The sequence below is a fragment of the Stylophora pistillata genome, chromosome 2 (assembly GCF_964205215.1).
Source record: "Stylophora pistillata chromosome 2, jaStyPist1.2, whole genome shotgun sequence".
NCBI classification, from domain to species: Eukaryota; Metazoa; Cnidaria; class Anthozoa; order Scleractinia; family Pocilloporidae; genus Stylophora; species Stylophora pistillata.
The window spans coordinates 29,851,815-29,865,154 of record NC_142520.1 but is presented as its reverse complement, the minus strand read 5'-3'; the positions used below and the strand labels follow the sequence as shown (position 1 = coordinate 29,865,154).

Here is a 13,340-nt window from a genome sequence, read left to right as displayed (position 1 = left end):
CAATGACCCAGTCACTGACCTGCATGTACCGCTCTCCGCAAGTCCCGAAATGCAACGGGAAGCCTGACTTAGAGGGGAACCAATCATTTTTGCAAACGCTGGATTCGACTGCGATCTAGACGATCTTGTGTTCTGCGGTTTCCCACCGAAACTAAACGTGTCTTTACGAATATCATGGCTGCGCTACAAACATTTGTTTTGGTGTTTTTTTCCGTTATTTCTCCAGGCTTAGCAGATAAGGTACTTTCACTAAATGATGTTGAGTTTGAAGACAAAGTTTTTGGATCGTCCACGCATTTTGTGATGTTTTACGGCCCATGGTAAGTCGCAAAATTGACGTAAAAATTTGCGGTTACATCTATGTTCAACTCGTCACTTTGCAGGTCTTGATCCAATTTTCGTTGATCGTCTCCTGCGCAACTGCTTGTAACGCAGTCCATGTATTCATATATATAGTTGCATCATGATTTTGACACAATTTTGATAAAAGTAAATTATTTAATGCTTCGAAAAACCCACAAAACATTTTATGATTGCACGGTGTGCAAGTAGTCCTAAGTAGCGCTATTCTGGTTCTTCTAGAAATTTGTTTTTCTTTGGAAAATACTTCTCTTGATGTAGAAATTTAACACATACCAATTCCTAGTCCAGGTAGGTTGAAAAACAGGAAATTACATCCTGAGTGCTCCTGAAATATCCACTCAGAACAGATTTTGGGACACAAAATGTGTTCACAATCTCAGAGCGCTGTGGATTGTTTTAGGTGCGATGCTTGTTCCATTTGACATGGTTTTATGTTTTATACTGGCTTCAATTGTTATTTATCAGGTGTGAGTACTGTATGAGTTTCATGCCGATCTGGAATCAGTTAGCCAATCACTACAGTAGAATCCCTCACAGTGAACTTGTAACAATAGCTAAGGTGAGAAAAAAATAAACACAACTACTTTGTGTTTATCAAATGGCTTAGCTTCAGTTTTTCTTTTTATTTATTGTTTGAAATTTTTATGTAGAAATATAGATTTAAAAGAAGGCTCAAGGGTGGTATAAGGTTTTCTATCTAGGAAAGGTTTAATGGTATATTTCACTTCTGTTACAGCATATGTTATTTGTTTCAAATCTTCTCTGTTTATCATGTGGCCAATAAGGAAAAGGAGATATTTAGTGCATGACTGATAATGCAGTCAAACTTCAATTATTTGGACTTTTTGATTATCTGGATTTGTTTCTGTTATCCTGTTAACCTATACTATCATGAATATCTATTAGTCACAAGCAGATCTACTCAAACAATATTGACGCCACAACATTAATGGAGCTTCAAAAAACAATGGAATTAGCATTGCATACATATTGTGGCAGCTTAATACAAATTGATTTCCGTCAGCATTTTAGGTCGTAAAATGTTGTTTTTTTATTTTTTTGTACATTCCTTGGCAAATTTTGGCAATAGAGATTGTCCTTAATTCTTGTATAATATTGATTAAATTATGTATTAGCAGTTTTCTTGTAAGTTCCTTTATATTCATATTTTGGACTAACTCTTGATTATGCAGACTATTCAGCCCAGTCCACATGAGTCTGGATAATCACAGAATATGCAAGGGCTGCTTGCAGCCTGTAGTATAATGTGGATGATACAAAGATAAAGGAGACGATTTATAACAGTGTTACCAACTTTTATTCACTCCTAACAGCAGCTTTACAGCAATTAAAACAAAACAACAATATCAATAGGCCAGCAGCAATCCTCCGCAGGCCATATACGGTCAGCGGTCCTTCTGTTCGGCGCCCTTTTTAATGAGCAGATCTGCAAGATAACAAACAAACAACAACAAAATGAGTCCAAATTGAGGCGGGAGGGAGGGAAACTGTTATATGTCATCTCCTTTATCTTCGTATAATTAACAATTATTCCACGAGCATGTGTTGGATATGAGATGATAGATAGCCAACAAGGCGCGTGGCGCCGAGTTGGCTATAATCATCTCATATCCAACAAGAGCGAGTGGAATAATTGTTTTATTAAAAACGTTAAAATTGAGTTATTAAATTTCATTAAATTTTTAGCTCCCTCTAATTTTAAGCTAAGACGTACGCTTGCTATATTTATAGATTATGGTATATTGGCTGATATACCATAATGGCTAAGCCAATAAAAAGTCTTGAATTGCATTATCCAATGATCTAGTTTTTAATAATTAACAATTATTCCATGAGCGCGCGTTGGATATGAGATGATAGATAGCCAACGAGGCGCGTAGCGCCGAGTTGGCTATAATCATCTCATATCCAACAAGCGCGAGTGGAATAATTGTTTTATTAAAAACGTTAAATTAAATTATTAAATTTTTAGCTCCCTTTTAATTTTAAGTTGACACATACGCTTACCATATTTGTAGATTATGGTATATTGGCTGATATACCATAATGGCTAAGCCAATAAAAAGTCTTGAATTGCATTATCCAATGATCTAGTTTTTAATAATTAACAATTATTTCACGAGCGTGCGTTGGATATGAGATGATAGATAGCCAACGAGGCGCGTAGCGCCTCGTTGGCTATAATCATCTCATATCCAACAAGCGCGAGTGGAATAATTGTTTTATGAAAAACGCCCCCAAGAAATTATTATTTTGTAAGAAGAAACTGGACTTTTTAGCTCCCTTTTGATTTTAAGCTGACGCGTACGCTTACCATATTTGTAGATTATGGTATATCAATTGGCTGATATGCCATAATGGCTAAGCCAATAAAAAGTCTTGAATTGCATTATCCAATGATCCAGTTTTTAATAATCCACATTATACTACAGGCTGCAAGCAGCCCTTGCATAATCTGTGATTATACTTCAGAACAGTCACCTCCATATAACAGTGTCTGTTTAAAGGCTCTGCTATGACTCATTTTGAAGATCCTAGTACAGCTCGGCCCGGTTGAGCATCAAAGCTTGGGCGGTAATATAACTTGTTAAAGGTCAAAGGACCTGACCAATCTGCCAGAGTCAAAATTTGAGGTAAAGATATACCTCCTTCAATTGCAGCAGTGGCTGCTGCAGCCCATGATGAGTGGGCTTTGAATATAGAAGTATCAACTTTAGCCGCACCTAAAGCTTCTTTCATCCACCAAGCAAGGGTGGAAGATGACACTGGTCTGTGAGGGCGGATGTAAGAGACAAAGAACTTGTTTGAGATGTTTGCATTAGAAGCATTGGGCCGAAAGGCTTCTGTGCATTTCTCATATTCTCCTAGACTTTCAGTAGGGCACAATCTAGCATTAGAAGGTAAACTGGCATGAAATGAAGTTTTAGCAGGATTCCCAATACATGATTTTTTTGTTAATTGGGGGGAGAGTAAAAGAAACCCCTTCAGGGTAAAAACGTCTGAATCTGAGGTCATGTGCAGCCAATTCAGACCCTTGTTCAGCAGATGTGAGGGCCAGCAGGACCACTAGTTTCTCAGACAGTTGTTTCAATGACAATTCTGAATTATCACCAAGGCCTTCTAAGTAGCTAGTGACCTGATGAACCTTCCATGTTTGAGTGAATCGTTGAAGTGGCGGTCTCTTGTTGAATATACCCTTCATAAGTTGACAAACCAATGGATGTTCACCAACCCTCAGAGAATCAATGGTTGGATGGGTCATGGATATTGCTGAACGATAGACATTAATTGATCGGTATGCCTTGCCCGGGTTAAATTCTCTTGTAAGGAAATCTAAAACTGCTGATAAAGGGGCTGAAAAGGGATTAATCTGTTGTTGATTACACCAGCTAGCCCACTTTTGCAAAGCTGCCCCATAGGCACTGTTTTTTCACCATGCAGCCATGAGCAGTGTTCTAGCCTCTGCAGAAATGCTTGTCTCTGAGTATGAAGGGTTAAGACAAGCCATCCTGCAAACTGAAGGTGGGTTAGGGGGTGATTTTTCCCCCTGCCTGGTCAACAGATCTACAGGTTGTGGAAGTAACTGAGGGAAGTCGACACAGAGTTGGAGGAGCAATGGGTACCAAGGCTGGGTTTCCCATACTGGGGCTACTAGGACCATTTTCTGAACTTGTTGGAGAATGACTTGTTTTAGGCATCTCCCTACTAATGCGAAAGGGGGAAAGGCATACCCTGCAACTGAGCCCAGTCCAGGGTAAAAGCATCCACTGTGTCTGCTCCTGAATCTGGCCTCCAGCTTGCGTACCTTGGGATTTGGTACGATAGGCAGGGATGCAAAGATATCTATTTCCAGGGGACCCCAAAGTCTCTGAATACATTGGAAAATTTCTGGTTTGAGCTTCCAGTTGGGGTGGTCTATAACAGTACACGACTCCTGGTTGGCTAGGAAGTTTTGGATTCCTGGAATATGTCGCGCCATTATACTGTTTTGGTGTTGAAGACACCAAGACCACAGTTTGAAGGCAAGACTTGACAGAATGGGGGATCTGGTACCCACCATTTTGTTGATAAATGTCACTGCTGTTACATTGTCCATGAGTGAGAGAACCTTACTTGAGTTTTGTGTTGAGTGAAGGCTTTCACTGTGAAAGCCCCTCCCATCAACTCTAGGCAGTTGATGTGGAGTAGTCTTTCGGATTGTGTCCAAAGGCCTCCCGTACGTATTCCATTGCAGACAGCTCCCCACCCTAGAAGGGAAGCATCTGTCTCTATTGTTAGATGTGGGTCCCCATTCACCAAGGCCTTGCCATTCCAAGCCATCAAACTGTCTCTCCACCATATCAGTTCCTCTCATGCCTGAGGAGATAGCTGCACCTCACTTTCGTAATTCATTGAAGGAGAGAGATGCTAATTCTTTAAGTTTTGCAAGTGGCAGTAATGAAGAGGAGCTGGAAAGACAGCTTGAATGGAACTGTTTAACAAGCCTATCAAGCTTGCCAACTTTTGCAATGTCAGAGAACTGTTAGGGCCTTTTGGCACTCCTGCTGTATCTTGCGAACTTACTCGCGGGGTAACGCGAGAGTCATAGTTGTTGAATCCACTAGGAAACCTAGGAATTCCATCTGAGGGGAGGGAAGCATCGCTGACTTCTCGCAATTCACCACAAAGCCTAGATTTTCCAGTGTACTAAGAACTAACTGGGCATGTTGATTTGCAAGTTGTTTGCTTTCTACCATTATCAAAATGTCTTCTAGGTAGACTATTAGCCTTACGCCCATTTTGGGCAGCATCCCCACCACTGGTTTCATGAGCTTGGTGAAGACTCTCGGTGCACTGGCTAGGCCAAAGGGAAGGCAAGCGAATTCCCACACTGTGCCCTTCCATAGAAATCTCAGATACTTTTGATGGCTTACCCACACTGGAACAGTGCAATACACGTCCCTGAGGTCCAATTTGACCATGTAGTCGTCTTGTCTTTAAAGGTCTCACAGCATGGGTATCCCTTCCATTTTGAAATGAGAATACTCTACAAAATAGTTCAGGGCTTTCAAATTTATGACAGGCCTTTGACCACCACCTTTCTTGGGAACCATGAACAGGGAACTTACAATTCCTGGCTCTTTGTCTGACACTGGGGTTTTGTGAATCGCCCCTTTGTCTTGCAAGGACTTGATCTCGTTGTCCATAGCAAGAGTCTCCTCCTCTGAGAAGGGGAGGAGTGGTTGGAGGGCTACTTGAACAGGAATTTCTGTGAATTCAATATGGTAGCCTGTGATTATTTGACATACCCATGGGTCCTTTGTAGTAAGAGACCAATTCTGAACAAAGTGGGCTAGTCTTCCTGCTACTGGATAATTGCTTGTACTTAAAACTGAATAAATAGGAAACATACCTTCGCTTAAACTGTTGGTGCTTGAGGAGTCCACTGTTAACCCCTGCCCCTGAAGTTGGTGGGCTGACCTCAGGGTTGAAAATGCCCTGTTCCTCGGTTGCAGAAAGCTCCGTTGACACCTGCCGCGATATGGGCTGCCTCGGAAGGGGCGGGAGGTACCTTTGTATAAAAAAAATTCTGGGAACGCCCACGACCTGCATAACTAGCATCCATCAGTGTCTGTGCTGTTTCAGCTCTGGCTTTGAGCTGGGTCTCAAACCCTGCACCAAAGAGTTTCTGTCCAGCATTAGGGTAGTCCTCTTTTCCCAGTGAGGCCAAAGAACCATGATTGTTGATCTTGTTTAGTACAGCCGATCGGCATGTAACCGATACGAGGGAGGACACATTTCCCACTAGACGTATAGAGTACGAGACTGCTTGTAGCATGCTTTGGACTTGATCTTGAGACAGTGTGAAAGTCCTTACTAGATGAATCACTCGTGGCAGTCAAGTGCTCAAACAGCATACACAAAGGTCCTGTGATGTCAAGGACTTTGTCTTGCAAGAAGCAGTTATCTTTATCAATTGCTTTCCCTCCCTGAATAAGAGTAGCACTGTAATCATCCAGTTCAGGAGTATAAACAGCATCAACATTAGGCCTGGGATATTCACAGCACATAGTTTTCCTCTCAAAGTTTGTGAGAGGTTTTCTAGCAACAAGTTCCAGAAAATTGGAAAGTTCCTCGCTTGCCGCCCAACGTGCGGCTGAGGTACTATCATCAGAGGCAAGCGGCTCTGTATTGAGGGCATCCTCGTGGTCAATACTACGATTGTCAGAACCTGAAGTACCAGGGTTTGACATATCCCACGGTGGCTTTTTCAATGGATTATTATCAATGATGCTGATCTCTGGATCTAAAGGTTGTCAAGCCTTGGTCGCTCTAGTTTGTGCTGACAGCCCTTGATCGGCCTTGGTTATTTGTGCGTGTTGACTATCTGCCGTGATCGCCAATTTTAGCATGTCAAACGCTGATTTGTTGGCCAAAATGGCACGAATTAAATCACCAGGATGGACCTTACCTTCCTGATGCTGAAGGAGGTTCTGAGAAGTAAGGATGGATCCGGAATCTTGTGGAATATTTCCATTGACATTGGTCATGACTTCTTCGTCAGAGGAGCGAATAAAAATGGCGCCGAACAGAGGGACCACTGATCTTATATGACCTATGGAGGATTGCCGCTGGCCTATTGATATTGTTGTTTTGTTTTATTTGTTGTAAAGCCACTGTTAGGAGCGAATAAAAGTTGGTAACACTGTTATATGGAGGTGACTGTTCTGAAGTATACTTGAGGTTCAACTGTACCCCAAAATATGAAGCACTCAGCATGGCAAAAGGGACATCTCTTCATTTTATGTATAAGAGAAGAATTGCCTGTATTGCATACCAGGCTTTCAACAACTTAGCTCCTGATGACATTAATAATTTATTTACAAAGCACAGAACTCCATATAATTTAAGAGATAATGTAAGATTGGAACTTGTGAGCTCCAAATCCAAAGCCTCACATGATTCCTTCACTCATTGTTCTAGTATTGTTTGGAATTGCTTACCTAGCCAGTTAAAGTCCAAGCCTAGTTACTCCTCTTTCAAGGCTAACATTAAGAAATTCTCAAAGTGCATTGACCAAATTACTTTTTGCACAACCTCTACTGCAACATATAAATATATTGTTGGATTTATATATTATTAACGTTCAGTTTATTATCTGTCGTTTTGATTGGTCTTCCTTATACCTTTCATTTGCATTATCTAAATTACATCATTTAATTACCATTTATATATTTATTTATACAGTCATTTCATGCTTATCTATTTATTTATGTATTACTGGTATTTATAATTAACAATTATTTGCCAAAGGCAAGGTGAATGTCGTCGGATAATCCCCGAGACGAAGTCGAGGGGATTATTCGACAATATTCACCGAACCTGAGGCGAATAATTGTTTTAGTATAATTTCACAGCTGAACAACAGAGAAATTTCTAAAATCATAACATTTTAGTAACATTTATTAACATTTTAGTTTAACATTTTATATAAACCGTGCGGAGCGGTTTATATAGTGTCATATAAGGAACCGCTCAACCAATCAGATTGCTGGAAACTCTTTGTTCAGCTCTGAAATTATACTAATCATTAATATTGGGATATATTTTTTAGATGTCAATATATTATAGTGTAAGTAGATAGCAGGTCCACATCAGCAACTGCTGCCATCTACTCAACTTGCTTTACCAAATAAAGGATGTATGTATGTACGTTTGTATGTACTGGTGGTACACCAATCATATGATGATAACAATTATAAAAATCTGAGGCATATGTGCAGCTACTAGCCTATATATATATATGTTTTTCTATTTGTTTTTTAGGTTGATTGTACAAAAGAGACTCCACTTTGTGCAAGGCAGAATATCCGAGCATATCCTACGTGAGGCCAAATTTTTTACCACTTGAAATTCATTAGAAAACATTTGCTAGTTTGTTCAAGTAGGGTCGGTGAATTTTTTCCTTTCCGTTTCTTATTTTAAGGTTAAAACTTTACTATGATCATGGTGAAATAAAGAGATACAATGGAAAAAGGAGAATGGGTGAACTAAAAGCCTTTGTTGACAAGTTTGCTATCACATCAGAGGTAAGACAAAGCATCAGAGGTAGCCATGCAACTGAAGCTTTGATGTTTTTTCATGGAAAAAGAAAGCAGAGCAACCTTGAAAGTGACTGATGGGGAAATGGGGAATGTGCACACCAGATTCTGATGGGTCAGCTTCTTATAATTCTCAATTTAGATGTAATTAATCCAAACAATCAAGCAAAGGCTTGGTAGTATGTGAAACTCACTATCACTCGTAGGCTTGAAAATCAAGATGTATCTAAGCAGTCTTTTAGCCCTGTTGGGCTGCCAGCTACGCAGGAATAAAACTGAAATGTAATACCACCACCTTTGCCAGTTTAGTTAAGTACCTGTGACCCTTGATTAAGCACTACTCCCAAAAATATTCTTTGTATGAGAACAATATTATGAGTGAGTGCTCTAAAATTTAGAGTAAACAGTTTTTTTTTTCATGTCATATCTAAGCAGCCATTAATTTTTGTTTGTTCTCCTTTAGTCATTTCATCTTGCTTGATTAACACAATATTAATGATTTGGATTAATAATGAAACCAATGCATTATTTGGTTTCATCAACTTAGTTGAAATTGTAAATTGACCACCATAAAGAGTTGAATACCTGACATTTCGAGTGTTGGCCCTTGATTAGAGCAAATGATTTGCTCTGAAGGGCCAACGGTCAAAATGTCAGCTGTTTAACTTTTTACAGTGGCCAATTTACAACTTCAACTTAGTCAATAAAACCAAATTACCTTCAAGTTGTTACTTTCACTGACACGACACCACAGTTTCTTTAGAAACTTACCCCCTTTATTCAATGCATTATTTGTCTAGTTTTCTCTGTTAATGAATCACATATTAAAAGAAACATGTTATAAGGTTTTTAAAACTTTTTGTAACCTATAGCTTAGCTAGTACTCCTTATTAACCATTAGAAGTTTACCTGCTATTAATAATGCTAAGGAGTTTGGTGTATAAAGAGGCCATGTCAAGTGTCATACTTAAGATTGATTGTATAATAAACATGTAAGAACTTAGGCACAGAGTCATGATCAATGTACCAGTCAGGAGGCCTGTATACTCCTTTTTTTGTGTGTTGGGGATGAAAAGCCTGAAATAGATGCCCTTTGAGACCATTGTATAGGCATGATGTTACATTTACTTCTTAAAATCTTGGTTTATTTAGCAAAAAGAAAAGGAAAACTCAGAGGCTACAGGTGAATCAGATAATGGTTTATACATACTGACATCAGAGAATTTTGATAGACACGTGGAATTGGGACTACATTTTGTAAAGTTCTATGCCCCATGGTAAGTGTTGCCTTAAACTGTGGGTTCAAGTCATTGTAGAGTTCTCATTTAGTTGTCAAACATTTACAAAGCTTATATAACTGCATCAAACATGAGTTGTATTATAAAATGTTGTGAAGTTACCACGATACTAGTTTTTTTTTAGAATGAAATTGGTCTTTGTAGAGTTTGATTTTAAAAAAAATGCAAATCTTACAGGCAAAGAAGTTCAAAATTTATTCAGTCTTCTTAAGTAGATACAGTTAGGTTAATAGTAGACATGTAAATTGTTTTTGTATTTTGATGGGACAGTTCTATTGTAGGTATCTTCCAAGCATTTTTTCAGATTGATTAAACAGACGACCCATTCTCCTCTATAAGTCTGGGTTAGAAAAACACTATAAGAAAATTGTGCCTTCAATAGTCAAAAACTCTCTACAGTGGTCTCAGTATAATGGTCCACAAAAACTGATAATCACCTCATCAACTGATAATTAACAACTATTCACTGAAGTGGAGGTGATTAGTGGTGGATATTTACCGAGCTGCGAGGTGGCAAGGTAAATATCCACTGCTAACCACAAACACTGAGGTGAATAGTTGTTTTAGTATATACTAAAACAGTGAGATACCAGAAATTGATTTGAGTGATTTTTTCGCTTGTTACAGATACAAACCAGGATGCCATTTTTTCCTGAGTTGCTTGGAGGTAAAAAGCAAAGGATATTCGGAGTTTGACTAGCCAATCAGAGCGCACCTTCAACACTATCCACTGTTTTAGTATATACCAATCACAGTTATTGAGAGTACATAGTAATCACTCATACAATGTCATGTAGCTTTCATTCTATGGATTTGATTGGACAGGTGTAGCCACTGTCGCAAACTTGCACCCACTTGGAATGCGCTAGCAGAGTACCACAAAGATAGTGTGGATGTGACAGTTGCAAAGGTGAAAGTTCAGCATCTTTTGTTTTTGAAGGTCAACATCTTGTTTTTCAGAGAGTGGGAGACCGTCACATTTTTATTTCCTTGTCAACTGAGTGTTTGCCTTCAAATGATTGTGCCACTCAATCAATCAATCGATACTTTATTTACCCACTTAGTGTCAAAGAGCTTGTAGAGCTCGTTCAAAATAAATACGTGCCATGTATATCAGTTGATATGTGGATTTTTGTTGTTGTTTAGATTGATTGCACAACTGAAAGCAAGACATGTACTGAACACAATATCCATGCATATCCTTCATTGAAGTTGTTCAAAGATGGAAGAGAGGTTGGTGATTTTCTGCAAATTGTTCCTAGTGAAAATAATGAGGAAAGGTAACAGAGATGTATTCATCTTTGTCCAGGGATTGGTGTCTCTGGATCAGGTATTCCAGAGGTAAGGGCAATTTCACTCATCTCATCATCGAAACTTGGGCAAACTACCTTACACTCTCTCTAACAGTATTTCTGAAATTGAATATAATGATTTCTTTACAGAAAATTTAAAAAATATCTAAAAACACAAAGATCTTGATTGGACTACCAAAAAACATCAGGGAAGGGGGCCTGGGGCAGTAAATCGCAGATGCATGTAAGTTATGGGACTGTTGTATCAGTTTAATAACTTCCTTTGCCATAAACAGGACCACTTTGAATCTGAAATGCTTTAGGTGGACAGTTATGAAGGACCACGTTCACTTGATGATCTGAAGAACTACCTGACTCTAAAGATCTCTGAGCACAGTCTGTTAAGCAGTGCAATCACAGAAAACAGTGAGACTGCTGAGGAGATTCCATCAGATGATGTGGAGGCTGACATGGTAACAAATTTAATTACAGTTAGAGGGTTGTTTCTCTATTCCCAGTCTCACTAGAATGGGAGCAAAACAGGTGCCAACACATTGAAAACAAAGTGGTAAAGCCAAGAGCCAGTTCTCTTGTCTTTTCTCAAATTTTTTTTAATTCCTCTTTGCAAGGCCTGTCCAACTGAAGAACCTCAGAAAAAAATTCCAACTGCTCACAGTGTTCCCTACTTGAGCTTGATTACAGTGTGGTGTTCAGACCTTTCTTTAAAAATATGATTTGCATGTGGCTGGATATGAAAGCAGACTATGCTGGCGACACTGGGAAACAGTCAAGACATCTTCTGGGTTAACAACAACAACAACAATTAATCACTTATAGAGCGCTATTTACAATGACAGATCAACAGCGCTTTACAATCAATCCTAACCCGCCCATCCCACCCCAGGGATGATCCATCACACAGTAATCTCGTGCGTGGGAAATTAACGTCTCCTACCCCTAACCCTGTAGGAGACGGGACCTCCATTTATTCGTCCCTATCCGAGAAGACTAGAATATCTAACCATTTCTTGATGTTATAGAAAGGTAGCATATTCTTCTCAATTATTTTAAGACCTTGAGTGTTGGTCTGGCCGGGGCTCGAACCCTCGACCTCCCGCACAACAGTCCAGCGCTCTATCGATTGAGCTAACCGGGAGGCGGTTAGCTCAATCGGGAGGGTTGTGCTTTAAGTTCAATTTAGGTCAACAACCGTGGGCCTTTGTGCTCACCCTTGTTCAAACCTTGGGTCATCACTATGAAACAAGAAATCTATTGACTTGCCCACACTACAGCTTCAATTGAAATTGGAGATAATTTTGACATTCCAGTAATCCCCTTTCAGATTAAGCCATTCCAGCTGACAGACAGTAACTTTGATGCCATGGTCAGTGTGGGCACAACTTTCATCAAATTTTATGTGCCGTGGTAAGTTCAAAATACAGTCACTTGTCATATGCTGTCAGTGTGTGTGGTCTGCGTAATCTGCTATTTCACTATAAGAGGGTCACTTTTGTCAATGATAATTATGAAGTAGAATAAAGTATTAGGTCTGTTTTTTTTAACCTTTGAGTGTGGCATGTGTTATTGGGCCATTTTGTATTTGCAATATGTGTGCTCAGTATCAAAGCCTCTTGTGGACTTGGATTGAGACTATTTGGACTGAAATTTAGTTTTTAAGGATTTAAGGATTTTCTCTAGACTTTATACTCTTGGGGAGCTTATTGGCTTGTGGTGGGGCAGCCCAAATGAAAAGGAGAATTTGTTTTTGTAATTCTAAGGTTGATTTATTTCTTCTTGTAATCACAGGTGCGTCCACTGTCAGACACTTTCACCAATCTGGGATCAGTTGGCAAACAAGTGCGCAGACAGTGCCTCTGGACCTCGAATTGCTAAGGTTTCTTTTTTTATTGTTAAGTGTGAGCTTTCTGTGGCTGTCATGAACCTGACAAAAAAAAGCTCACTAGATATGGCAGACTTGGGAATCCAAATAAACCTATAAGAAACTGTGGGAGCATAAATAACTGGAGTCATGGGCAGGGGAAAAACTCTTTTTACTGTTTCCAGGTATCTTTTTTACCTTAAACCCCAGAGATCTTGTGACTTTATCTGTCAAGGGAAATGCATTTTTTTTTTGCGTTTACGCATTAGGCGCATCCAAAGGTAAATTGGCCTCCATTAAGAGTTTTTAAAGCTGGACATTTCTTCCCTTAGCTCTTCGTAATGCTTTATGACAAAGGACCAATGCTGGAAATGTCAGCTAAAGAAACTTTTAAAAGTGGCCAATT

The 13,340-nt window shown here is 39.3% G+C and overlaps 1 protein-coding gene across 1 annotated transcript in view; it reads left to right on the top strand.

Moving 5' to 3' along the window:
* Positions 1 to 102: 102 nt before the first annotated feature.
* The window catches only part of LOC111325726 (thioredoxin domain-containing protein 5), a 14,227-nt gene continuing 989 nt past the window's right edge, over positions 103 to 13,340 (top strand). Inside the window, exons 1-10 of the mRNA XM_022929598.2 lie at positions 103 to 320; positions 829 to 922; positions 8,191 to 8,249; positions 8,351 to 8,453; positions 9,618 to 9,742; positions 10,589 to 10,673; positions 10,910 to 10,996; positions 11,379 to 11,528; positions 12,398 to 12,480; positions 12,862 to 12,949. Coding sequence (XP_022785333.1) covers positions 175 to 320; positions 829 to 922; positions 8,191 to 8,249; positions 8,351 to 8,453; positions 9,618 to 9,742; positions 10,589 to 10,673; positions 10,910 to 10,996; positions 11,379 to 11,528; positions 12,398 to 12,480; positions 12,862 to 12,949 — 1,020 coding nt within the window. The 5' untranslated portion in view covers positions 103 to 174. The remainder of the gene's footprint in view (positions 321 to 828; positions 923 to 8,190; positions 8,250 to 8,350; positions 8,454 to 9,617; positions 9,743 to 10,588; positions 10,674 to 10,909; positions 10,997 to 11,378; positions 11,529 to 12,397; positions 12,481 to 12,861; positions 12,950 to 13,340) is intronic.